Below are 25,938 nucleotides of genomic sequence, written 5' to 3'. Positions count from 1 at the left end.
GGAAAGAGTAGTCACCACATTTCAAAGTGTCTACGTAGCGCTCCATTTGATTGTTCTTGAATTCCGCGTGATACGTAGAAGGGCGGGGATCCATTTAAAAAAGAAATTGTGCTGACTCCGCCAATCGGGTAGAAGACCGGCATACGCCGGTACATTGATCCTCTGCTACAGTTTAAGGTGGGAGAATTTCCTCAACCAATCAACAGACTCCATTTAAGGAGCAAGTTATAGATAGCCAATTGCAGAGCACATATATTGTCACGTGATCATTGTTTTCCTCTTGACTGACCTCTCACGTCATTCTGGAAATCGAGTAGTGTTGTTGCTGCCATGTTAGTCTGGTTGTCAAACGTTGGTATGCTTTTGTATTAACGTTAACGAAGGATGGCGACTCAATAAGAATATTAAAGGAGTTCTTGCTTTTATGATACGGCGACATAAAAAGGTATGGTTTGTTATATTTAGTGTGGCATTTATGAATTGTGGCAAGTTAGCTAGCTGCGCTAGCGGAGCTAACAGATGTTGAAATGTGTTATTGAGTAGAAGTTTGCTTGTTGTCCTCTCAGTTAGTGTCATTTAACAAAGACATTTTACATGTGAAGAAAACAGAACAATTCTAAGAAGCCAGTTTTAGGAGCAGTGTTTTATTCCACGTCATGACATTTTCATTATTTATTTTTTTCTTACTGTTTTCTTTCTTTCATGTATACATCACTTTTGTTATTGTTTATCACCAGGTTAAGGGAGAGCATAGACCTAATATTGCTGTGGATGGCACAAACTCTTGTGACCTGAAAGAATGAGTCACAAATGGGTTTCAAATACCTCGGTGAAAGTAAGCAGAACATTTCATTCGTGGCAGACACATGCCCGCCAGTCAGCAGCATCATTTCCCTTGTCTGCTACCTCTCACTGCAGGGTTCATGTACAACAACCTTATTGCTACAAGGTAGGCTATCTCAGCTGGAGGCACATCTACCACCTGAGGATCACTGGGCGTAAGGGATGGCTCTGTAAAGCTAACCAGGTTAGACAAAGGCTTGGACTCCACACCAGCACCCTGTATTTGAACACTTCAGCGTCACGTTGGTCTGCTGGTCTGAGCCAACACATGTCGCGGGTCAGGAACACACTGGACACAGTTTCTAAAGCTGTGAGTGGGACACATACAGAACTTCTCTCTAAAATCGCCAGACTCAAGCCTAATGCTTTAAAGGGTGGGAAAAAGGCTGAGGCAAGTGTTGAGTCAACTCCAAAAGCAGAGGAGAGTGCAGTCATGCCTACTCCTGCTCCCACTAATGCTGCTCCTTCTTCTACATCTACTACATCCAAACCTATATGTATCTCATCTTCTGTCAGTCCTATTCCTACTTCTGCTGCTACGTGTGAAGCAAGTGCCACTACCTCCACTCATCCTCACAATTCTACCCAAGCGACTGTCACTGCCACAATTCTGACTGTGCACAAACTTAAGGAGAAAACGCTGAGGCGTGTTGTTCCCACTGTCAAAGACAGTTCTGCCAGGAAGCAAGAGGAGTTTAAACCTTCACTGAGTGATACTGAGAGCAAGAGCACAACTTTAACACCACAAACCACAGCACTTTTCCATCCCAGCACCTTTTCAGTCAGCCTGGATGAGACTTACAACTACCTGGCCCATCACATCAACTCATACTTTGGCAGCAGTACCAAGACTCAGGACAAGAAAGTGGACAATGCTGACCATTCTTCTGCTTCGTCTCAGGGTCAACAAACTAGTGACTTCATGCCAGTGTCTGATAAAACCGTCTGTCCTGCTCCAGTTACCGCACCTTCCACCAAGAAGGGTTTAGGACATTACCTGTCCTACTCAGCTCCCACTGTACAAGCCTTTGTAGGAAGCTACATTGCTCCCCTGGTCCCAAAGTTTAGGACAGCAGAGTCCAAAAGTACTACAGTGGAGGAAAAGAAGACTGAGGATGCACCAGTCAAACAAACCGAGGCCACAATTAGTAAAGAGCAGAAGGCTGCAGAGGAAAAAGCCAAGAAACTGCTGCTTCAAAGGGAGAAGGTAGGTCTACAAAAAGCTGTGTCTGTGTTTGAGTGAAACATTCCCTACATCTGTTAGAGTATCTGGTTTATTATAGCAGGATGCCTTCTCTCCAGACATTGACAGGAGCTCTTGCTACTCTATATGTCTAAGGGTAGTGTAGTGTGCTGACGTGCTGCCTGAGTTCTGGGAATCTATTTTCAAAAATAACCCTTGTGAAGTTAGAGGGCCACAGAAGGTGTGTACTTGAGCCATGCATTATGTTGTGGAGATAAAAACACAACTGACATTCAGTTAATGTCAAGGCTGAATTTAGTAATTTTAAACAGGAACTAATAATATAATATGTTTTGTTTGAAATAGTAGATAGCAGAAACCCTGCATGACTGTGGGTAATGTTACACAGTAACATGTTGTTACATTAAAGGAGCAGACATGAAATCTCTACCATCAACGTAACGCAATCTAGCTTAAGGTACTGAAAAAGTAATAAAAAATGCAAATCATAACAGTTACTGAGTGGCAGCTTTGTCATTAATGTGTTCATGATTTAACCACCCTCCACAGTCAAATGGATTTTACCTTTAGGCTCAATTTCAGGGCATTTATTAAGAAGTTACTCTTACCCAATTTTATTTTTAGATGATGAATAAAAGAATGTTTTGATTACAATATATAAATATGCTACTCAAGCAATAGCTGTTGTACAAAAATATTATATACATATAGCATTTAAAAATATTAGATTGTATTATTCCACCTTTAAGTGGAGCTTAAAAGTTAAATGTTAGGGTCTGGCCCATGGAAGTAAAACAAACTTTATCATCAACTTAATGTCTGACTGTAGTTTAGTGATTTATTATGTGTATTCTCACTGATTGCTTCTCATCCCGGTCTACTGTTGGACGTGAGTAGAGAACGAAATGAAAACAATAATGACAACATTCATTAGTTACCTTATCATATTGTAAATAAAAGACTTTTAAATGAGCCATACATCGTGTCAGGTTTTAACTTGGATCCCAGCTAATGCTTAATAGCTCGACCTAACTGGTTTCACACTTTTTGTCTCCTAGATCATTGCCAGGGTGAGTGTGGACAATCGAACTCGGGGTCTGGTTCAGGCTCTGCACAGAGCATCAGATGTAAGGGTTTATATCAACAGGGTGGAGGACCTCAGCTACCATCTCCTGGAGTTTCCAGAGACTAGTGGTGTTGCAGTCAAGGTGAGAAAACGGAACAGCCTAGCATTATCATTTTTTCCTTTTTCACAGCCTAAAGCTTTGTCAGGATAGTTAAAGGTTCTGTAGGTAGGATTGTGAAGAGCCAGGACTTAGCCAAAATTTTTTAACATCGACAACTTCTCAGTCCCTCCCCCCTTTCCACTAAAGCCCAAAACGGTCTCCTAAGCCCCTCCCCCCACAAGGGAGAATGAATGTGTGTGCATGAGCAGTGATTGACACGCAGTTAGGCACCCCCCCTGGCTCTGATTGGTGCATCTGAACAGGGAGCGGGGGATTTTAACACATCGCACTACAGGCTGTAGGTGGTGACAGAGGAGCCGGATTTTTTTTTTTTTTAATTACCTGCTTCATGTAGTTCTACTGGAACATAGGGTCAGTTTCAGCAAATTTGACAGAACGTTGGTTTTATAAGGCTTACCTATTGTTTTATAAGGCTTACCTACTGCACCTTTAAACTGTCGTAGCATGTAAATAATGGATATAATGGCCTTCTGCTTGTGTTTAGGAATTTTCCCATGCCAGACAAATGTAAGTCTATCAGCTGTGGCAACAAGTTATATGTTGCTCTCTGTTTAATGTCAGAGCTCGGCAACTACTGTATATGCAGACTACATACTGCAGCATTTATTTATCACTCTGCCTTATCTGTGTGTCAGGAACTTATTTGGTGCTAGGGCTGCCCCCTCTTGGGGGCTTTTTCATGCTGAATGACTTATTTCCAGGAAAGTTATGAGCACATCTTTGGTAAACACAAGATTTAAAGTGGTGCTTTTGCATGATTCTTTGTGGAGAAACAGTTTTACAGATCTGTAAATTAAATCAAGTAATCGATTAGTTGACAAAATTATATGAGTATTAGTTGACTAAGAATTTCTTTAGACAGCCCTATTCAGTGTTAATTTCAAACCAGTGCCACTTTTACTAGTGTGGGGAAGTTTAATAAAAAAACAAACAAACAGTGTTTAGCCCAACATATCTTTGGACTGAATAATTTTTTATATCTTTTGCAAATCTTTGCAACAGAAATAAAGGAGTTAATTGTGGTGATTGACTGACCTACATTTAGTCTCAATGAAGTCGTGCTGTGACGAAAATATGTTTTTCGACTTCACAAACATCTGTTCCAATTCTATGATTCAATTTATATATCATGACAGTTTCTGATTCTGTTGGTAGTAGCTAATAGGTATCATGTTTTATCTACAACTAAGGTTTTACGTAGTGGTCACCCTTGAAACACTGTAATGCTGCGGTCGCACACATTTTTGCTCTGCTTTCATTTCAGTGAGGGTTTGATATGCATTTATTTTTCCATTGCAAATGATCCCACCTTCATTCTAATTCAACTATGACCTGCGAAATGACAAAACTTGTTAAAGTGCCCATATTATGAAAAAATCACTTTTTCTGGGATTTGGGGTGTTATGTTGTGTCGGCTCGACTTGTCTTCAACCTCCCCAAGTTCTCTCACACTACACCTCTCCTCCGCTCTCTTCACTGGCTACCAATTGCGGCCCGCATCCGCTTCAAGACACTAGTACTTACGTACAGGGCCACGAACGGATCAGCACCCGCTTACATCCAGAACATGGTCAAACCATATACCCCAACCCGCCCACTTCATTCTGCATCAGCCAAACTGCTGGCTGCTCCCTCACAGCGAGGGAGAACTAATCACTCAACGAAATCCCGACTGTTCACTGTCCTGGCTCCCAAATGGTGGAACGAGCTCCCCATCGATATCAGGATGGCCGAAAGCCTACACATCTTCCACCGAAGGCTAAAAACGCATCTCTTCCGACTACACCTCGGATTAAAAAAAAAAAAAAAAAAAAATCTTGAACTTGCACTTTCGAACCTGCACTTTCATATGTCTCTTTGTAGCTTTGCCTATTTAAAGCTACTGTATTTGCACTTACTACTTGTGGTCTGGAGTTTGAACCTTCACAGTTGAAAGCACTTAATTGTAAGTCGCTTTGGATAAAAGCGTCAGCTAAATGACATGTAATGTAATGTGTCTCTGGTGCTTCCACACACATACAAACTTTGAAAAAAATCCACCCATGCTGTTTAGAGTGAGATACAGTTTCTGAATGTGTCCTGCCTTCAGTCTCTGGGTGAGCTGTTCAAAATCAGCACGGCTTGTGACGTCACAAGCCGAAACGAGCAGGCTAACCGCAACCATTAGCTCGTAGCGTTAGCATGCTAACACTATGGCTAACGCTAGCATGCTAACGCTAGCATGCTACCTCGTTCTCCTTGTAACTGAGCAAAGTTGTAGAAACAGCCTTTCTTTTACTGTCTATGGAGCTAGCTAGCTGACATGATCTACATCTGAGCTACTGGGCATGTGCAGTGCAATCAAAGATAGTACAGAAGAAGAAAAGAGGTCTCACTCTGTAGCTAAAACAGAGACCAGCTGAAAAGAGGATCTGCAGCAGTGAGAGAGAGCACTGCAGTACAACACAAATATGGTGTTTTTTGAAAATTAAACCATGTAAACCTATTCTGGTACAACCTTAAAATACAATTATGAACCTGAAAATGAGCATAATATGGCTGCTTTAATGGCCAGCCAATTTGAGAGAGACAGTGGGATCGACCTCTCATTTAGAAAACATTGATTGTTTGTGCCCTTGTTTGAGTAACTGCAGGCCGAAAGAAAACAAGTAGCAGAATAGGAGCAATGCAGTATGACTGCTAATGAGAACAACTACAGGGATAGAAGGTAAATACAGCGAGATATCAGATGTACTATTTTCAACTAGTTATATACTACAGTACTCCTGTTTGCCTTGCCAATTGTGGTCGGACCATATAATGGTGAACTGACCATGTTTTTAATTATTTCCACTTCTGACTGCCAATATGTTTTATGTGTTCCTCAGGAGCAGGTTATCCCTTGCCTGCTGCGTCTGAAACAGGCCAATGACCCAGGCCTGAGGGCAGCCATTAGAGAAGCCCTCGCTCTGGTGGGCTACCATAATCCTGTGAAAGGCCGTGGCATACGGATCCTGTCCATAGATGGAGGAGGGTTAAGGTACTAGTTCATCTCTTCTTGCTTTTCTTTCTTGTAAGATATGAGTCACTGATGTCCTCTGTTTTATTGTTTTCTCATGTAGTTTATCGCTAGTTTGATATGCATATACATTTGCTTGCATGTACATTTGTGAACATACTTTATTAGCGATCCATAAATGTGTAATCTCACCCTATATAATGTATGTATATCAATACAATTAAAAAAAAAATGATCACAAAATATATGATTCACTGATTCTTTTTAAAGTGGAACTATATAGCATTTACTGCATTACACACCATGTTTTGAAAAACAATTTACTGCTTCTATTAGCAGTTTCAATCTGCCAAGTAAATGTACTTTATTTTTGAGAAACAGTTAGTTAAATGCATAAGGATTTATTTCCTATTTGTCTTTGATATGCTAGTGGGAAATCAATCAGCTGTCACTCTTTGTAGCAAGTTTGTGTTCTGTAATTGTCATCCTATTAATGTATGGCTCATTGTGTATGTCTGTGTCTGACTTTGTACTTTCAGGGGGCTTGTTGCAATTCAGACGTTACACAAGCTGGAAGCCCTGACCGGCAAACCCATTTACAAACAGTTTGATTATATTTGTGGTGTCAGCACAGGTGCGTTGTCCTCCTGCCCTTCTTCTGTATGTGTTTGTACGTGTCCCGATTATGTGAGCAGGGTGCAACATTGCAAGTGGGACTGGCACCACTGACCCATTTGTTCCTCTGGTCTTGTTTTGACCTCAATATTGCCACCAAAATCCCTATATGCAAAACCACCACAAGGGGGTGCTGTGGACCATCCTCAAACTGTCTTTTCCATCTGCCACTTTGTTGTTTTCATTTCACAGCAGAATAAAAAAAAAACTTTGCAGAGCCTTTAATTACTACCAGAAGTTTCTGTTTGTCCCCAGTTCCTATCGGTTCTCTAAGTCTTAATCTCCACCAGTTGGAGGTACTTCACTTTCACATTTAGTGAATGTTGTCAAAGCATAATGTGATCCACCTGCTAGATTATATGATGTTTACACATTTAAAACCCATCTGGGCCATATCTGGCGAATTTGATCACCCACATTTTTCAGGTACACCCCATCTCTGCCCTCATAGCACTGTTGTGGCTTGGTAATCTTGTCAGTGATCCTTAATCATGGAGAGACAGTAGTTGAAGTATTTGCCTGTAGTGTAATAGCCATGTTAATCTCATGCACTTTCTATGAACGGATCATCTGAGGGAAATGTTACTCTTAACAGATAATCCTTGAGGCAATTAGCGTTGCATCGACTCCGACCTTGAGAGTAACAATAACAAGCTGTACATTACCTGTTTGCTATTTTATTTCCTTGTTGCATTTCCAAAGAAGTGACTGAAGCTCTTATACTTTTACTACAGTACTATGTTATACTACAGTCACCTTCCCTCTTTCAATGTTTGTGTTTTTGCTTTTCTTCTTAGGTGCTATCTTAGGGTTCATGCTAGGTGCATTCCAAATCCCACTGAACGAGTGTGATGATCTTTACCGGAAGTTGGGTTCAGATGTCTTCAAGCAAAACTTCATTGTTGGCACTGTAAAGATGGGCTGGAGCCATGCTTTCTATGACAGTGAAGCCTGGGAGAACATCCTCAGGTCAGTTCCTTTGTCATTTATGGCAGAGTGGTGCTTGTGCTTAGAGAATTTGGAGCTGTGTTAAAATGCCATGAAAGTGGTAAAACTGTAAGTAAAAGTAAACACACAGTGATTTGCAAGTCCCTCAAAGTAAACATCACGCCTGTTCTTTATTTTTGTCCGAGTTATGTTAACATTGTGTGATAATACATTTAAACTGCAGATTTATTTACAATGTTTGTACTTCATTGCCATGCCTTGGGTAACCGTAAAAGCAGACATAAGTTAAGTATTATAACTGTTATAATGGAAATGACTGTAAAACAGTGGCTGGTTGAAAAACAGTTTGAATAAATTGTGAAACTATATTAATGGATAAAAACCACCACTGCATGCTTGAATATGGTCAGCAGTCATACAAAGCATACATAGATAGTTGTAAATGGCCTAAAATCTTTTAGAACAGTAGAATGGTCCTTTGGAAAATAATTATGCAGATCACAAAAGCATTTAAAGTTCCATTAACTGATATGCAAGAGGAATTTGTGAAGCTTGCAGAAAGAAATCTGTAACAAGCCATACTACTGTCCAAAATTCACTATGCCAGAAAATAACATCATCCTATCTTCACTTCCACAGAGAGAAAATGGGCTCTCACCTTCTGGTGGAAACTTCAAGAAACCCTGAATGCCCCAAGGTGAGCTTTACAAGATAGTCTGACTCATTCTTCCCTCTTCCATTCTTCCTTCTGTTCTGGCACTAGCCAGTGAGCCTTCATCCCACCTTGTTTACTGGGATATTACAAAGAAAGCTCCTTTCTCTAGCTCTGTCTTTGTCTGGCCTACATCTGCAATGACAAGTGGAAGAAAAATACACGTTAAAGCCATATGAGACAGTGTGGATACAGGATTTCATATGTCAGCAGACTCCTCTGAGGCTCCCAGAACAGAGATGATATTAAATTGATCTGTCAGAATGTCAGTCTAGATATCATGCCTGCATTTTATATCTGTATGTAAAATGCTTCCTCATGCTGAAAAAGAAAGTCAGATTGTATGTCATGTCCCTTACCTGTAGATGGCAGCGGTGAGCACCATTGTGAACCGGGGCACTCCTCTTAAGGCCTATGTGTTCAGGAACTACAACCTGCTGCCAGGGGTGCGCTCTCACTACCTGGGGGGCTGCCAGCACCAGCTTTGGCAGGCCATCCGTGCCACGTCAGCAGCCCCTGGGTATTTCCAGGAGTTCACCTTGGGAAATGATCTCCACCAGGTCAGTCCTACTCGCAACAGTAACAGGGTGGCAGTGGTAAATCCTAGAATTTATCTCAGAAATATCTCCTGTCACTGTTGGTTACAGAAAAGGGAAGTGATAGGACTCATGGCAGTGGATTAAACACCACATTTAAATTTTAAAGGGGCTGTACTCGATATTCAGAATATTAATAAAGCAGTACAACAACTCTTTGTGCGTGCGTGCATCCGAGCATCTCTGTTCTTTGTTTTGATAGTCGGTCCGCCAGCGCGTGCATGTTAGTGCATATACAGTACGTGCATGTGAGTTCCTTGTGCGTCAGTATCAGATGCCGAGGGTCTACATTTGACGTGTTGGGGAACGGTCTGTGAGAGCCATGTGGAGTCAATCCCAAAACACTTTTTTATTGAATATCGAGGCCCTTTAAGCCTTTAGTTGATGTTTTTATTCAGGATGATTGTCATGACCACAACTGTTACATAAACTTAAATTCCCAGCGAACATGTGTCAGAGTGGGATGGCCTTCTTATGATTATTTAGCACAATTTTTGTGTCTTCTGTGCATAGACGTGTCTGCATTGCTTTTCATGATCATGGTCATAATTACTCAGTACATTGTCAAGTCACTAAAGTACCTGTGTGTTCATATTTACAAGTCTTCTAGGGCTACCCTCAGTCCAAAGGTCCAATTACTATAATTTGGTCAGTTTCAGAAAATGAATTGAGTGGCCAGCTTAAATTTTTGCAAAAACACATATGTGTCTCTAACAAAGCTGTTGTTAGGGCCCTGACGCACCAACCAGACGGGCCGACCGTCAGCAGAAAAGCCAGTCGGACTGATCAGTCGGGTCCCCGAGGTCCAAAAAATGCCTCAGAACACACTGAGGCAATGCCGACTTGAGTGTACGCTCTGCGCGTGCGCGAAACGTAATACGTCTCCATACCAGCCGTCGGCGCTGCTCTGTATTGTTTCCATTAACAGTCTGATTATTTCCCAGAAAATGAAAACCGGCAGCTGATTGGACGAACGCGTCACGTGGTTCTTTTTTCTCCGGAAATTCACAGCCAGACTGTCATGGCGGCTTGTTCAGAATACGATCTCATATTGTACTAAAATAGTTAACCGAAACGTGTTTCTGAAAACATTTTAAGCGAGAAATAGGCCGTGCTGTTTCTGAATCTGTCTTCATTTCAGATTGACAAAGGTCAGTTTAAAAGATTTTCGTCAGATTTTGAGCGGCTCATCTGCTCCCCATTTCCGGGTGAGTCCCGACTGCCCTGTCCCCGACTGAACATGTCGGGTCGGCCCAAATGAATGCCGACGGCTCCTCGGACGGCCGACAGCACGGGACACACCGAACAGACTCGAGTCACGGACCTCGCCAGACGGCCCGACGCCCGATTATCGGGCTGGTGTGTCTTCTCTCTTAGACTATACATATTTCTTTTCTATACAATACTTCAAACTGTTTGGCTATGATGCAATAAAAGAATGCATAGGCAGGTCCTCAATGTACCACCATGTACAGTACACAGCTTGAAGACTTGGCCAGGGAAATATTTTGATATTTAATATGCATTGTACCTGTGAAGGCTTATTTTGTACTCATGCTCTCTTTCACACCCTACTTCACATTCACACCAACTATTTAAACACATAGTGACAATTTCACTGCAGTCCTGTGCTCTGCTACAGTAATCCACGGCTTATTGTTGGGTTGCTGGATTTAAATGCCCTGTACTGTCAGTGTTGACGGTGAAGAGTCTGAAGGATTTTGAGGAGCCTAATGAGAAAAATCCTCTGCACAGCAAGTGAGAGGGAGAACCTCCGTTTCTGTCCTGTCAGTGTTTTTATTTCCAGTCAGTTACATCTTGACAGGAGAGGGAGTTTCAGTAAGACACACTTAAATCCATCTCCACTAAAACGGGTACGCATTAGCCATCAGTGACATAACAAACCACCAGTCCACTCTACCGTTTTACTAATCAGTATGTATGGCTACTCTGTTTTTGCCTTTTACCTTTTCAGTAAAAGCTCAGTCAGTAGAGCACAGAAGAAATAAGAAACCGCATGAGTAGCATAGTAGAATCTTAGAAAACAACTAAGTGTTAATTTTATTTAGTTGAAAACAGAAGTTACAAAGTGCTATAGAAAAAGAGATTAAAAAAAAGCACACAGGAAAACACAGATGCAGGTCATTATACTCTACTTCTGTTTGAGTATTCAGTCGATGTAGCCTATGTTTGACCTTACATCCAGATTTCAATATCCTTGAATCGACATTCAAAACACAGATGGGGGTGTAAAGACTGAGGAACTCAGCGTAGACACAGAACACGTGGATGAGCATGTGTTTGCATCAAAAGCAATATCCCGTGTTGGCACGCTCCCACACTCTTAATTAGAAGCTGTGTTAGTTATGTAGGTGAGTGGGGGGAATTCAGGGGAAGAGAATGAAAGAGACTGGTTGACGAAAACCCACCTGTGGTGGTAGATTTCTCCAGCTTGCTGTCTAGCAGGTCTCGCCCTACTCTGAGATGCATAAATTAGCCCAATGAGGCGCTCCCTTCATCACACACAACTGTTTGACTGCCACATACGCCTCGTTATAGAATGAAAAGACAGACAATCTAATTATGGAACGGTTATATCAAACTCTGTTAGCCGCCAGCAGGATTCCTCATACTGTGAGAGGATGAGACGCCACCAGGAGTTAAATATATTTAATACATTTGATGTGAAATCAGTTATCAATGCATTTCTTCCCAAAGAAATTGAATGACAATAGAAAAAGAGAGCTTCTGTCCTGGTTTAGTACTTTTTTGCTCTGCTCATGTTTTCCTCAGGCATATACTTCTTTAAAGAATATTTCGTCGATAAGTCGATGTTTTGCCTTGACTGGCAATTCCTGTGTGATTTTCACTTTTGCTCATTTGTTCCACTTTCTGTCCCTTTTTTTATTTTTGGAACCACTTTTACATGACTGAAGATATTCTACTAGCATTTGGTTTTGTTGTGCTATTCCAAAATACATTTAAACATCAGAACATTCATATTAGGCTATAAACCTCTGCAGTGAAAAGGTTCAGTTTGTTGTTTAATATTAATGCATATGTCAAATTACCACAAGAGGTGAAAGGAGTTAGGAGAGGGCACCTGATTTGTGCCTCCTAAAACAACATTTCTTGTTTAAATCAGGAGTCTTTGCAACTTGTTTAACTTTAACTTTACTTTTGTTTAAGGTTTACAACCTTTGCTTCCACCAGCTGTAGCTGAAAAACAAAAGAAACATCTTTTATATCATGATTCAAGATCTTCTTTAGTGAAAAACATTTCACAACCACATCAGCACAATGGAAAACAATCTATAGAGACGTAAAAGAAATGAAACAAATGACAAAAAACTCTCAAAATTAATTTTAATCAAAGTTAACAGAAGCATCCATTGTGTCCTTCGTATCAGTTTGTAAGAAATGTAATTTATAAAAAGAGATGCTAATCAAAATTATATGCTTGACTTGTTTCAGTTTTGAGTAATAAAGCAAATGCTAATTTTTAAAACTAATTTAAACCAGGATGAAAATACTTCAAATATAGTTTTTAATGATTGGACAGTGTAATCTAGGATAAAGTAAAAGAACAGTATTTATAATGCATTCCTTCTAAAATACAGTTTCGCACAGCTGGCAGCCACTTTACTTTCCATGTGAACCTCGCCAGCTTCAAAATGCCACCCATGACGGCTTTATATGGTGGCTGCTTGAGCCACTGAAATCAGTCATGAACATAACATGCTGTCTGTGTGATGTCAAGGATTCCCCAGAGAGAGAGTCATCACGCCCACGGAGTTTTCCACTTAATTCAAGCCCTAAACAATCACCCTTTTGTACGGTGAGCGCAGGAGAGTAGCCATGCCATGTGCTGAACGAATGCCGGAATTTTCAAGCAGCGTTTCAAGAAAGTTGTGATTGTTCGTTGATGTTTTTGTGATTCTGCAGGCTGGAAATTGAAGTCTGACGAAGCCAGAACTTTAGATTCAGGGGAAATTGTAATTTGGTGCAAGACCTTTTGAAGCAGAGCAGCCGTGGTGTTATCAAAGCCTCACACTTGCTACCATAGCCATGGAGAGGATACCTTAGTGATGGGGAACAAAAGGGAAAAGAGCGAAAAAATGGAGGAGATGAAGGAAGGGTGGTTCCACATTAAAGCTGTCTCTGTTATCTCTGCTCTGAAGAACACAGAAGTAGAAGACTTCAGACGTTTCACAATGGATGCCAGGGCATGCATAGACTGGTGAAGAGGGCCCAATTTTTTTCCGCCTAGTTGCCATGACGTCTCCTGAGGCGACGGGGAGGAATGGAAGCATGTTTTGTGCCCACCTCTGCCAGCATTTGATGAGGCATTGGATCAGCGTGCTACCACCCTCAGTGCAAACTCTTGAGAGCCCCGACATGGCAGAGGGCTCAGAAGAAAGTCTTCACACAGCTTGAAATGCAGTAGTTCACTGCATCAGCACTCCCATATTTTTTGTTGCTAATGAATGAGACAAAAATGAATCTAAGAAGTCATTAAATGTGGCAGCTTTAACTAAAGAAATACATTTTTGATTATGTGTGAGAAGAGAGGAGAAAGATGCATCAGGTCTCACATAATTAAGTGCCATTCCAAAAGTGCACTTCAAGAAATCCTAACCTTTTGGATCATCTTTTTCTGTTCCCTTTTTTTCCTTGTAAAGGCCACTGGAGGTGAAGTTATTGGTCATAAATTACATTCTCAGCACCACAGTGCTTCTCAGATGAGGCAGCGAGGAGGAGAGGTGGTGGATTCAGGGAGGCGACAGAGTATAAATCTGAGCTTTTAGCCACTTCCTTATCCTCCTGTGTTAAGCCCTGAGAGCTCTGCCTGGAGGCTGTTGGAGGATGGAGCTCAGACTTTTGAGCCCTTCTGCAGACAGTTTCCTCATCTAGATGGACTCAGGATCTTTGTCCCTTGAGTATAAACGTGCACCCATGGATTGTCCCATTGTTACATTACCTCTGTTTCCTCCACTGACAGCTCTTTTTGTTCTGTTGTATTCATATGTTTTCACTCATGAACAAACACTTGATTGCACTGCCACACTTGTTTGGGGATTAGGCCAGTCCACTGAGTATGTGTTGACTGACTGCTGTGTGAAAGCCTTTCTGAATCTTCCTCTGTCTCTAACCCCCTTGTCTTCTAACGGTGCACCACATTCTTCAGGCTTCTCACTGCAGTGGCTCTAGAGAGATTCCTTGGAATAAATCACAGCTTTGAACCCTGCATCACAATGTATTGATATGCAAGTGTGTGTGCTTAGTCACCTCTCCTGAGCGCAGCAGGGAAATTAGCTTCAAATTGCTCAGTAGATGATGGACAGAAAAATTATGCTTTCTAATATGAAGTTGTCAAATATGTTAAAGCCTCAAAGGAATCTAGACTGAGTAAATATGAGCAAGGGTGTTCTACACCCACTTATATCACTACACAGGTTGTCACATTTAATCTGAATGGCTACAGCCGGCAGGAAAGATTTATTGTTTCAATACTGGGTGTACATGTGTGGTCATGTATTCACCGAATGTGTGGGAAAAGGTAACAGAACAGTAAATCTCAATTTCTTTGCCTGCCTGGGGCAAAGTTGGCAGTTACACAGATGGGTTCTTCCTCTATTGACAGCTTGGAAAGATGACTTGAACCTCAATGTGACCCTTTGGGGCCTATAAAGCAAAAAGGCAAAGAGGAGAACTGGTCGCTGTAATCGCTTAATATGGCATGAAGACCCCTGACATGACCTAAGAGTGGCACTCACCCCACTGCCCACGTTCTCATCCTCGCTGGTGACAATTACGGCCTTTATGTGGCTTGGATGCCATTTAGGCAATTAATTTTGAGATAAATTTTTCTGATTACATAGAGACACTGAGGAAGCAGTTTTATGTGCTAACAGTGTGGATTGATTTGAAAGATTTGTGCAAAGTATAAAGAGTAGACGAGAGATTTTTTTTTTATAGCAGCCTAATAATCTACTTTATCGATTGAATAACCCATCTCTCTGGAAAACAGTCAGTCTGGTTATTGTTACAGGCATAATCAGATGTCCACAACTTATGTAATTCTTCCCTAATTATTCATTTGAGCGAAGGAAGCCTCATTGGCAGAGCCTCATAATAAATCATGACAGAGCTAAGCGCCCCTCAGTCCAGCCCTGTCAAAGAAGCCAAAGAAGAAATCTTAATGACTACAGCTGCTTATTGAGACTGTGATGTGAATGCTACACCAGATGTAGGTCGAAGGCTCACCTCATTTAGATTATAGCAAGCGCTCTGTTCTCTTCTGTATTGTGGCCGCTCATAATAACCCTCGCACAAGACAGCATTGAAGCTCACCCACTGGTTAGAGAGGCAGAGAGGTACAGGCTAAATGAAGAGGAGGAAGTTTGCTGTCCCAGCTAATGGGAGCTGGCATACACTGGAGCGTGAAATGACTTTTACTGATCCTGGCGATAGCACCTCTTTCCTATTCATATCAGCACTCCCCCTACAAGACAGCTTAAACTGGCACAATGAAGATAAGCTCCCAGTTAATGACAGCGAAGACATTTCAAACAGAAATGCAAGGGACCTATAAATTGTGCATGTCTTAACTTTGTTTATTTATCACAGCTCATATAATCTCAGTTTTACTTCAGAATACACTAAAAGCCATATTTCAGTTTAATTGGCCATCAGAAGACTTGAAACATGTTCCCAAAGGTGTAGGAGCCCTAATTAGTTGAAAAGTTGCTTTATCCGAGCTACAGGAAAATAAGATGATTTGTGAATCAGCCATTAGACCCTGAAGGGCAAAGGCAAGGCCAGAAGCTGTGATCCTCTAGAGTATCAACAAATCGAATCGAATCAAGGAACGCTGTCAAAGGAAATCATTAGTTCTTTCAGGAAGGCAGAATTCAAACTTGCCATATTGAAACTCATTTTTCGTTCAGACTCTGAAGTTAAACTTCATCAGATGGTCTCAACTGACAGCGGTGTGCCCTCTGAGGACATTCATCCGTTGACACATGGCATGTTTTTTTTCAGTGAAATTAAGTTGTAAGTATGAGCAGCATTACAGCTCTAAATCCACATAAATGGAAGTGACCTTTGTCATGCTGCTTGTTTGACAGCTTGAGTTTGGCTTTTTTGTATTCAAAACTCATTTGCAGTTTGTCCTAAGTAGATCATTGTTTCTAACTTAACTCTTCTTCCAAATGTGCCCTGACCTCAAGAATCCCTTATGCGAGAATGTGTCAGTGGGCCAAGTATGGATATCTCACAGAAACGTGGCTTTAAAGAGCCCCGGTTCTACCACTGCAGCTTCAGCATCTGCCAAACTGTTCTCAGTGTAGGTAAAGCCTGGCACCATCTTCCTCAAACAAGCTTGTTTGTGTATGGCAGCTGTGGAAGGAGATGTCAGATGCAAATTATCTTCTAAATTATTGATTCCTCGTTTTGAAGTTCTGAACGCCACACACAAAGAAGACCTACCTACCGTCTTCCATTGGCACCACAAAGCTTATCCACTGCCAACTTTTTTATTTTTTCTCTAAAGGCCTCACCAGCTCTGAATTGCCCAAGCAGGTGCACTGAAATAGAGACAAGTTATAGCATTCAACTCGCAGCTCACAGGAGCATTGTGCAGTTGGCTTCTAATGTTACATGCCTTGACTCTGCATGCAAGGCTGGCCACTGTGCTTGTGAAACTTGCCCCTAGATATCCACACAAAGAACCCAGGACTGGACCTAGACTGTTGCCATAATTGCCACTGAGTTCAGAAAATGGAGCCTCTCACAGTGGTGGGAGTGATATGAAAACTGCTTAGTTGTTGCGTTTCCAGCTGGGTTCGTCTGGTGCTCTCCACAGTGCAAGTCCCTCTAAGTCTCCATTAGGAGCAACTCCAATCCCTGCATTTTTTTCCTCCCTTTTCTGTGATTCATTTCTTGGTCTGCCAGACACCCTACTGGTGCATAATGACGTGCTTTGGACAAACGGCTGCCTCAGCAGTTCCTCCATGCTTTGTGGCAGAGTGAAACCCTCTTTGTGTGACATCCATCTCAGCCAGTGAGAAGGGTGCACTCTGAGTCTCTGGCTCGCACAGAAATTTCTCTTAAGAACTAGTTTTAAGGTTTTAAATTATTCATACAGTTACTTATCATAACACATTACTTCTTTGAAATCATAGAAAGTGTATATATTACCAGGGGTCACCAACACAGTGCCCGCAGGCACCAGGTAGCCCCCAAGGACCACATGAGTAGCCCTCAGGCCTGTTCTAAAAATGAAAATTGAATATTGATATTATCTGTTTCCCACCTTGTTATGTCACTGTTGATAATTATTGATAATGAGAAATCATTAACGTGATCAGTGTCTTCACATAGATGACTATCATTAATCATTAATAATCATATATAACTAAAGGCAAACTGAGCAAATTTGTTATTTCAGAAGAGTGTATCAAACTGGTAGCCCTTTGTATGACTCAGTACCCATGAAGTAGCTCTCAGTTTCAAAAAGGTTGGTGACCCCTGTATTAGACAGTGTCACTCAGAGGAACATTTGCCTTTTGTAAATGTTTCATATTTGTTTTTGCCACGCTAGCAATGTTCACCACTTTGGACCGGACTAAAATATCAACTATTTTGCACAGACATTCATGGTCCCCAGAGGATGAATCCTAATCATTTTGTTGACCCCTCCCCCCAAAAAAAAAAAAAACATTTCCGTCAGCCCCAACTGTACTTTGTGTCTGTGTAAGACGGTGAATATAGTAAACAATATATATATATATATATATATATATATATATATATATATATATATATATATATATATATATATATATATATATATATATATATATAGTAACATCAGCATGTTACCATTGTCATTGTGAGCATGTTAACATGCTGACTGTAGCACTTAGCCAAAAGACTTCTGTGCCTAAGTTGATCTTAAAAGAGCTTCTTTGGTGTCCTGCTTTGTTGAGATTTCTGTTATTTCTCAAGTAACTCAACGTTTTCATAGAGAAATACTATATTCATAAAGACACAGCAACAAAATTGTTGTTAGGCTGCGACACTAGTGAACTGAAAAGATGGGCTGTTCCCTCCCCTCTTGTGTGTGTGAATCCATGTGACATATGCTGTCAGAAACACGCACCCACATTATTATATGCATTGACTCTAAGCAGGCATGAGCTTTCGATCAAACATGCACATACACACAGTCACATAAACAAGCATTCTTCCCCCTAGTGTGTCCCAAGACATTTGGGGCCCTGCAGCTCCCACCCCCCAGCCTGGCCTCTTTAATGAGGACTGGCCCCTGTGTGTTTGATCCTGCTGCCAACCCACAGCCCCGCGGCCCCTCAGCCTCATGCCTATTCAACAATCCCCACAGCCTCTCCTGTTACCCCCCACCCCCCCCCCCCCACCCCCCCCATTGCCTTGGGTAGACTATGGATCCAAAGCAAAAGCACTCTCGGCTGGTTGTTTGATATCAAAGCCTGTCTGACTGAAACTATGAGCGAAGAGGAGAAAAACAACAAAAAATTTGCTTTGTGCTTTGTAGACAAGCAGCTATGGAACTGCACATAGATCTGTTATTTTTGTTTTGTCAGATGTTCTTCAAAAATGTAATCTATTGACTGTTAAAATCCATGAAAGCTTTCAAGGTTTTAAATGCCAATAAATTGGTTTCACTGACTGTGGTCTTAGCATTAAAAAACATTGACAGATTAATTCTCTAACATGGCATTTCTTCTGTTTTGTCCACAGGACGGGGGTCTGCTGATTAACAACCCCACAGCACTGGCTATCCATGAGTGTAAGTGTTTGTGGCCCAACACGCCCCTGGAGTGTGTGGTCTCACTCGGTACGGGCCGCTTTGAAACTCCTGGCAAGAACAGCACCACCTACACGAGCCTCAAAACCAAACTCACCAATGTCATCAGCAGCGCCACAGACACTGAGGGTAAGTGACCATCACTCTGCTAAAGGTTAAAGGCGCATTATGTCATTTAGAGTTGAGTTCCACCAATTTGTTGAACTGTAAATGCGCAACCATATTCAACCTAAAAGCATCTTGGTTTACTTTATCACCTTCCAATATTACATAATGTTTGTTTTTTAAAGTAGCTCTACAGTACACAAATATATTTTTGAAAAATGACCTACTTAATGTAACTTAAATGGACACTCCAAGTTATATACTGTCTTCTGTGGTCAGAAATAACATTATTATTGCTGAATGTAAATTACCCTAAAGATATCTCAAATTTACAAATACAAATTTATATAATAGAAACCTTGTGTTACAAACAGCATGTCTGTGTTTACCAAGCGGCTGGGGCCTTACAAAAAGTGCTGTTGGTTGCATTATGGGAAGTGTAGGATCCATCAATTTTCAAAGCTTGACCCGTACTATGGACAAAATGTCAGGATATATCAGCCTCTGCTGCTTTAATTTTGACCATTCTTTTTATAATTTGTTTCTCTCTCGTCTCCCAACTGTTTGGTGGAAGTGCAATACTTAATATACGTAGTTTCCCTTTTAAACACAATTATAAACACTACAGCAAAAATGGGTTATATAAATGTTTGATTTGATTAACTGTAAAAGAGATCAGGCACTCTACATGGGGGCTTTCAAAGCAACACAAGACCACTGACACAGTGTCAAAAACATGTGATTATTTTTTGTCCAAAATGTGGAAACACTTCTTAATATGTCCCAGAAATCATGACATCACATGCCAAACGCAGACAAGCTGCATCAACAAAGAGGAACACTGGTCAAAACATTAAAACTCACCAACAGAGCTAAGCCAACCTAATTGCAATGTTGATTTAGTTCCTTTTATTTATTTCATCTAAGATTAATTTTGTCGAAGATTACATGAATACACACTATAATCACAATGTTCAAAGACTTGAATGAATTATGCCCTTTGTTTCTCTGTCATTTCTGAGGAAAGGAATTGGGCTTTGATGTCATGAGTGCAGAAAATACTGCACTGCAGGTTGACTTTGTTCTGGAGACGTCCCATTATGGCCCTCTGTAGTGGCAACCTCCTTATCACCTCTGGACATGGGCACCTCTGCTGTGCCTAAATCTGTCTCGGCCCCCTCCCTGTTGCTGCTGCAGTGGTGCAGTGGGTGACCTAGATGCTTCTCTGCACTTGTTCCTCCTGTATTTGGGATTAAGCTTTCCTCCCCAGCTCTCCAACAGGCTTTGTTATTTAGAAACGGCAGATTAGCAAGAGTGTTCACATATTTTTTTCTTTTTCAAAAGCTTCCCTCCTGTCTCAGTGTGCACAAGCCTCCGGCTTTGTTAGGTGTATCAGTAAGCTTGGTTTGTTGTTGTAGACAGATAAGGCTGATCTAATGGGGTATTGGATATAAACAAAGCTGCTGATGGAACTGGCTTGTACTCACTCACAAACTCGCTCAGTCATGTTTAGCAGCGCACAAATAAGATTCTCCATGAGTTGGAGCTGCAGTTTAGACCTGTAGATGTAGACGTCTTAAGGCCTTTTTATGGTTGTGCGTCGACTCGACAGCGTACCCCCGCAGACCCCTCTGTGCCTACGCCAGACCCTACGCTGTAGCCTGACGTGCACCTCTCAAAAAATGTAACTACACGTCACAGCGACGCACGTCGCTCGGCCGTGGCTTGGTAGCGTTGCATTTCCCCTGACTCGTTTCCTGGTTGTTTATCTTCTCCATAAACAACATGAAATCAAGGAGAGGGTTAACTTTTCCTGCTACAGATTTCCCACCTTGGTCAGAAAACACAGGGGAGACACTTTGTTTCTCCTACTATGACTCTAGAGTCAGTACTCGCTCCAAAGCTAATCGCCGTCTCTCTCTCACTTCTCCCTCGCTCTATCACCCACACACACACACACACACACACACACACACACGCCGGCTCGACGCACCCACAAGCACACAAGTATAAACATCAGGCCATTTACGTAGGCTACAGCGAAAGCTCTGCGTGGAGCCTCCGCAGGACCATAAAAAGGCCTTTAGGCCGGCTACACGCTGGATGCGTGGCGTGAGCGTGTCAGCTGCGTGGCGTGTCCGTTTTTATTTCGGCTCCCATGTTAAAGCGTAACTCTCGCCAAAATGCAACCTCGGGTCTTTTTGTGAATGTACCCGAGTCAAACTTTCGTTTAAAAGGACGGAATCGCCACTTTTAAGATTTACCGTATTTTTGTTTCTCGGTCAAATGGCCTTTTGAATGGGAGTGCTAGGGGCTATTTTATGCTAGCCTCAAAATAGCTATTTTTAAAACACTAAGAAGGCTCGACACAACATGAAACTTTGCTCGAAGTATCACCAGGGGCTCTACACCTTAACGAAAGCATTGACAACATTGTTTGTGTACCCAGAGTTTACTAAAAAAAGGTTTTGAGCAACTCACTGTAGCTGTTGTTCTTCCGGTCGTCGTCTATCGAGCCAGTCAAAAATAGTTGAGGGAGGAGAGTAAAGATGGAAAGCTCCAGAAGCTTAGTTCCATATAAATGCACGGGTAATTCGTTGTTTTGTCGTTAGTGAAACACAATATTGACCTTGTAGTTGAAAAAGGAGCCTCATATAGGAATGACATTTCCTCCTATGGAGTCCGTTCATTCGCATTCGGAGATCGCCTATTTTTGACTGGGAAAATGGCGGATAGCGTAAACAACTGCTAACGTGAGTTGCTCAAAACCTTTCTTTTTAGTAAACTCTGGGTACACAAACAATGTTGTCAATGCTTTTGTTAAGGTGTAGAGCTCCTGATCATACTTCAAGGAAAGTTTCATGTTGTGTCGAGCCTTCTTAGTGTTTTAAAAGTAGCTATTTTGAGGCTAGCATAAAAGTGCCCCTAGCACTCCCATTCAAAAGGCCATTTGACCGAAAAATACGGTAAATCTTAAAAGTGGCGATTCCGTCCTAAATATGCTTTTAAACGAAAGTTTGACTCGGGTACATTCACAAAAAGACCCTAGGTTGCATTTTGGCGAGAGTTACGCTTTAACAGGTTAGAGCTTGCACACTGCCTGTGTGACACGCACGTCTCAGGCATGGCTCGAGCCGCGCCGAAAACACGTGCTTGCTAGAAATAGGATCAACGCCTATTTTTCACGCGACACACAAGCGTGTTGGAAGCGTTTCCAGGCAAAATAGAATAGGAAAAGATGTTTATATGTAATTTTGACATGAATACATTTAATAAATGACATTTTGATGTTTGAAAGACTCTAGGTTTTGACATAAATGCAGATATAAATGTAATTTAAAAAAAAAAATAAATAAGTAATTATCGATTTTCAAATATTGCACCTGTCAATACAGAACGAAATATTCTGTAGCCTATTTTGCCGTCAGTACTGCCGACGTTGTCTTTCAAATCAGTATATATTTATGTTTAACATGAAGTATACTACTGCTTGAGTGCAGTTTATCAATGGGAAACATACATGTGTACAGACAAGGCTAGCAGCAGTAGCGCCACGTCAGACACGTTTCTGCTGTGCAAAGACATAGAAAATGCCACGCAGCTGACACGCTACAGAAACGCCACGCTCACGCCACGCAGTGTGTAGCCGGCGTAGGTTAGTTGACTTCCCAGAAGTCTCAAATGTTGTTATTGCCAAACAACCAAAGAAAAACATGTTGAGTTCTCAACAATGTTTAGCCTTGTGCAGCAGCTAGTCATGTCCATTAAAATCAGTGTTGCCAGATGTACAATAATTATCATATTGGTTTTATAATTAAGCCTTTTAATGTTATGATTTAGGGGCGCCACGGTGGTGCAGCTGTTTGCACTGTCTCCTCACAGCAAGAGGGTTGGGCCCCATTGGCCAGCTTGGGCACTTCTGTGTGGAGTTTGTACGTTCACCCTGTGATAGTGTGGGGAGAAAATCTGAATTTTAAACAGTTAGTACCAAACATGTTTTGCTGATAAGCTTGGAGCTGCCTGCCATTGACCGCAGTAAATGTTGTAAAAAAAAAAAAGAAAAGTCAATCATAATGGGCATAGCAGCTGCAGGTCAGTGATAGGCTCTCTGAATGCTCTCTGAATTAAGCTTGTATCTGCAAAAGAAATGAAATAAAAATAAAAAAAGGAATGGTATAGAAAAACCTATTTAATCTCTAGAGAATAAACCACACATCTATTCAACGAGCAAGCTTGTCTCATTTTAGGAATTTTGTAACTTATCTTTACTCTTCAGTGTAAAACTTTAAAAAATGCAATAATGCAATACAGCAGGCCCATTGTCTGTTAGGAAAATGCAAAAAATAAAAGTCAATAAAACTTTCCATTTAACCTTTAAATAAAATACTCGTTGAGTTTTGCTCCACATTCTCAAAAGCAGCTAGTTTTGATATAACCCATGTCTGGACTCCTGCACTGCTGAACTACTGTGGGAACACAGACAGAAACAACCTCTGTCACCTTTTTGGATCCTTCAGGCATATTTACCCTGTTATTGCTACTCGATGCCTGTTTGTATATGCATTTGCATGTTGTTGATTTTAATCCTCTCAGAAGTAGCAGAAAACAACCAAACACCACTTGGTTTTACCTCACACTCTCACACATTTACTCTGTAACACATGTAATGCTGTCACAGCACTGACCGATAAGTTTTGACTTTGCACAACCTTTCTCACTCTTAACACAATATGTGAATGTTTGTACATATTGAGACTATTAGGAAGTTAATTGTGTGTTTATGATTTTAGTCTGTATGTAAAATGTCATGTTTGTTTTCTGTGCGGCCTCACTTTCACCTCTCTTCCTCCCTCCAGAGGTTCACGCCATGCTTGACGCCTTTCTCCCTCCCGGCACTTATTTCCGCTTCAACCCCTACATGAGCGAAGATATCTCCATCGATGAGAACCGGCACGAGAAGCTCAACTTGCTGCAGGCTGAGGGCATCCGTTACCTGGAGAGAAACGAGGAGAAGCTGAAGAAGGTCTCCCGCATCCTCACCCGAGAGAAAAGCTCCGTCCAGAGGATGGCAGATTGGGCCAGGCTCAGAGCTGACATGTATAACATGTCCTTTAAGTCCTATAAGCTCTAGATCACACACAAGCCACCTTTACCTCACATGGAAACACTTCCTTAATTCTAAATTGCCTGGGATTGTGTGTCATAGTTGTTTCCTTCTTGACCTGTATTGTAGCTCTGGTTGTCATTCAAAGATGTGTCAAATGACATGTGGGTTTGGGAACTCCCTTAATAGGGATTCACTGTCCACTTGCTAGCAAATGCAGCTTGTATACTTAAAAGAAAAGCATTTCGGGAAATAGGCTTATTTGCTTTCTTGACAAAAGTTGGATCAAAAGATCAATACCATGTAATTCTGTATGGTAAATATGAAGATAGTTAGCTTAGATAAGCATAAAGGCTGAAAACGGGGAAATGGCTAGCCTGGCTCTGTTCAAAAGTAACAAAATCCAGCTCCCTAGCTGTTCCCCATTTCCAGACTTTGTGCTAAGCTAAGCTAACCAGCTGCTGGCTCTAGTTACGTTTTTACCATACAGATATTAGAGTATGGTATCGATGGTATGTCATCTAGCTGTCAAGAAATCAAATAAACATATTTCCTAAAATGTCAAACTATTCCTTTTAAAAAGCAGAATACTGTAAAGTTCTACAGTAGCCAGTAGCAGACTGATTTACCAAGTGAGCACTTGTTAACTACTTAGTTTCCTTTTTAAAGATTTGTTATGACAACTATATATCCTCACAAACCTGTGTTTGTGCTTTCAGATAAAACATGTAGATGGGATATACGTGTTATTGAATTTTTTTTTAAACAGTCTAATCAAGGTCAATTTAAACACTAAATCAAGTGAAATTTCTCAGATGACTAAAATTTGCACCTTTTACAATGCATCTACTGGTCAACGGTTTAATTGTATACTGGTCATAGTAACATTGACAAATGAGGGCCGTTTTTAACCCTTTTTTTGTTTTTACAGTATTGCATGTTGTTTGTAAATGCATGTTATATTTAAAAGTAAATATCTAGTAAAACAATGCAAAGACGTTTGTTGCAAAGACTTACCTCAATATTTAATTCTAAAATACCTAAATTGATATATAATGGATAAATATGAATAAGAGATATACAAGTATCCAAATGGAGGCTAGCTGGCGTAAGGATGCACCTTTTTAGTTATTTTAGACCCTGAGTATTTTAAGTCCACTTGTTTCAAACACTTTTATTATTGTGTGCTTGATTGTTTGGTTTTATAGATTCCCCACAGGCGATGCACATTTCTGCTCTGTCCTCAGTGTGCTCTCTTTCCCTTCAATGCCTCTTGTCAAAAGCCTCTTTCACCCTTTCTACCTTGAAGTGCTGTGTGTTAGACCCCACTCTGCTATACTGTAAGGTTTGTTAGAGACATGCAGGTCATAGCTGAGGGACTGATTTAAAATGAAGATTTAAAAAAAGAAAGATTGCTGCTTATTGATTTGTCATGGCTTAAAATTGTTTTAATGACATGTACAGCTAACAAATGCACTTCATATATTCATGCCAAATCCAGGCAAGTACTGTAAAACTGATACAGCAATGTGTCGTTTACTCCCAGCGGACCTGAGTCACAGTGGACAGCGATATTACCCAGATTAATATAATTCCACTGTTCTGTTGATCCTGTGTAAAGACTGAGATTGTATGTAATTAAAACCCATCACTGAA

The 25,938-nt window shown here is 41.1% G+C and overlaps 1 protein-coding gene across 2 annotated transcripts; it reads left to right on the top strand.

The window, feature by feature from the left end:
• The first annotated feature begins 265 nt into the window (after positions 1-265).
• On the top strand, positions 266-25,938 carry LOC116038482 (calcium-independent phospholipase A2-gamma-like). 2 transcript variants are annotated; one of them, XM_031282931.2, is made up of 10 exons: positions 266-445; positions 738-2,050; positions 3,106-3,255; positions 6,162-6,313; positions 6,832-6,926; positions 7,765-7,936; positions 8,555-8,612; positions 8,993-9,187; positions 19,007-19,202; positions 24,035-25,938. In XM_031282931.2, exons 2-10 carry the CDS (start codon positions 800-802, stop codon positions 24,307-24,309), a joined length of 2,544 nt encoding a protein of 847 aa, XP_031138791.1. In that variant the 5' UTR covers positions 266-445; positions 738-799; the 3' UTR covers positions 24,310-25,938. The 2 variants fall into 2 exon arrangements, with proteins under 2 accessions (XP_031138791.1, XP_031138792.1); XM_031282932.2 differs by having other exon boundaries at positions 278-445; positions 919-2,050.

Source organism: Sander lucioperca, chromosome 7 (genome assembly GCF_008315115.2).
Source record: "Sander lucioperca isolate FBNREF2018 chromosome 7, SLUC_FBN_1.2, whole genome shotgun sequence".
In the NCBI taxonomy this organism is placed as follows: Eukaryota; Metazoa; Chordata; class Actinopteri; order Perciformes; family Percidae; genus Sander; species Sander lucioperca.
This window is presented reverse-complemented; position numbering and strand designations above follow the sequence as displayed.

Excerpts from the sequence above, each read along its gene's own strand:
- LOC116038482 (XM_031282931.2), top strand. The coding sequence starts at position 800 with ATGAGTCACAAATGGGTTTCAAATACCTCGGTGAAAGTAAGCAGAACA. Across the intron at positions 2,051-3,105 it reads TGCTGCTTCAAAGGGAGAAG|ATCATTGCCAGGGTGAGTGT; the intron begins GTAGGTCTACAA and ends TTTGTCTCCTAG. Across the intron at positions 7,937-8,554 it reads GCCTGGGAGAACATCCTCAG|AGAGAAAATGGGCTCTCACC; the intron begins GTCAGTTCCTTT and ends TCACTTCCACAG.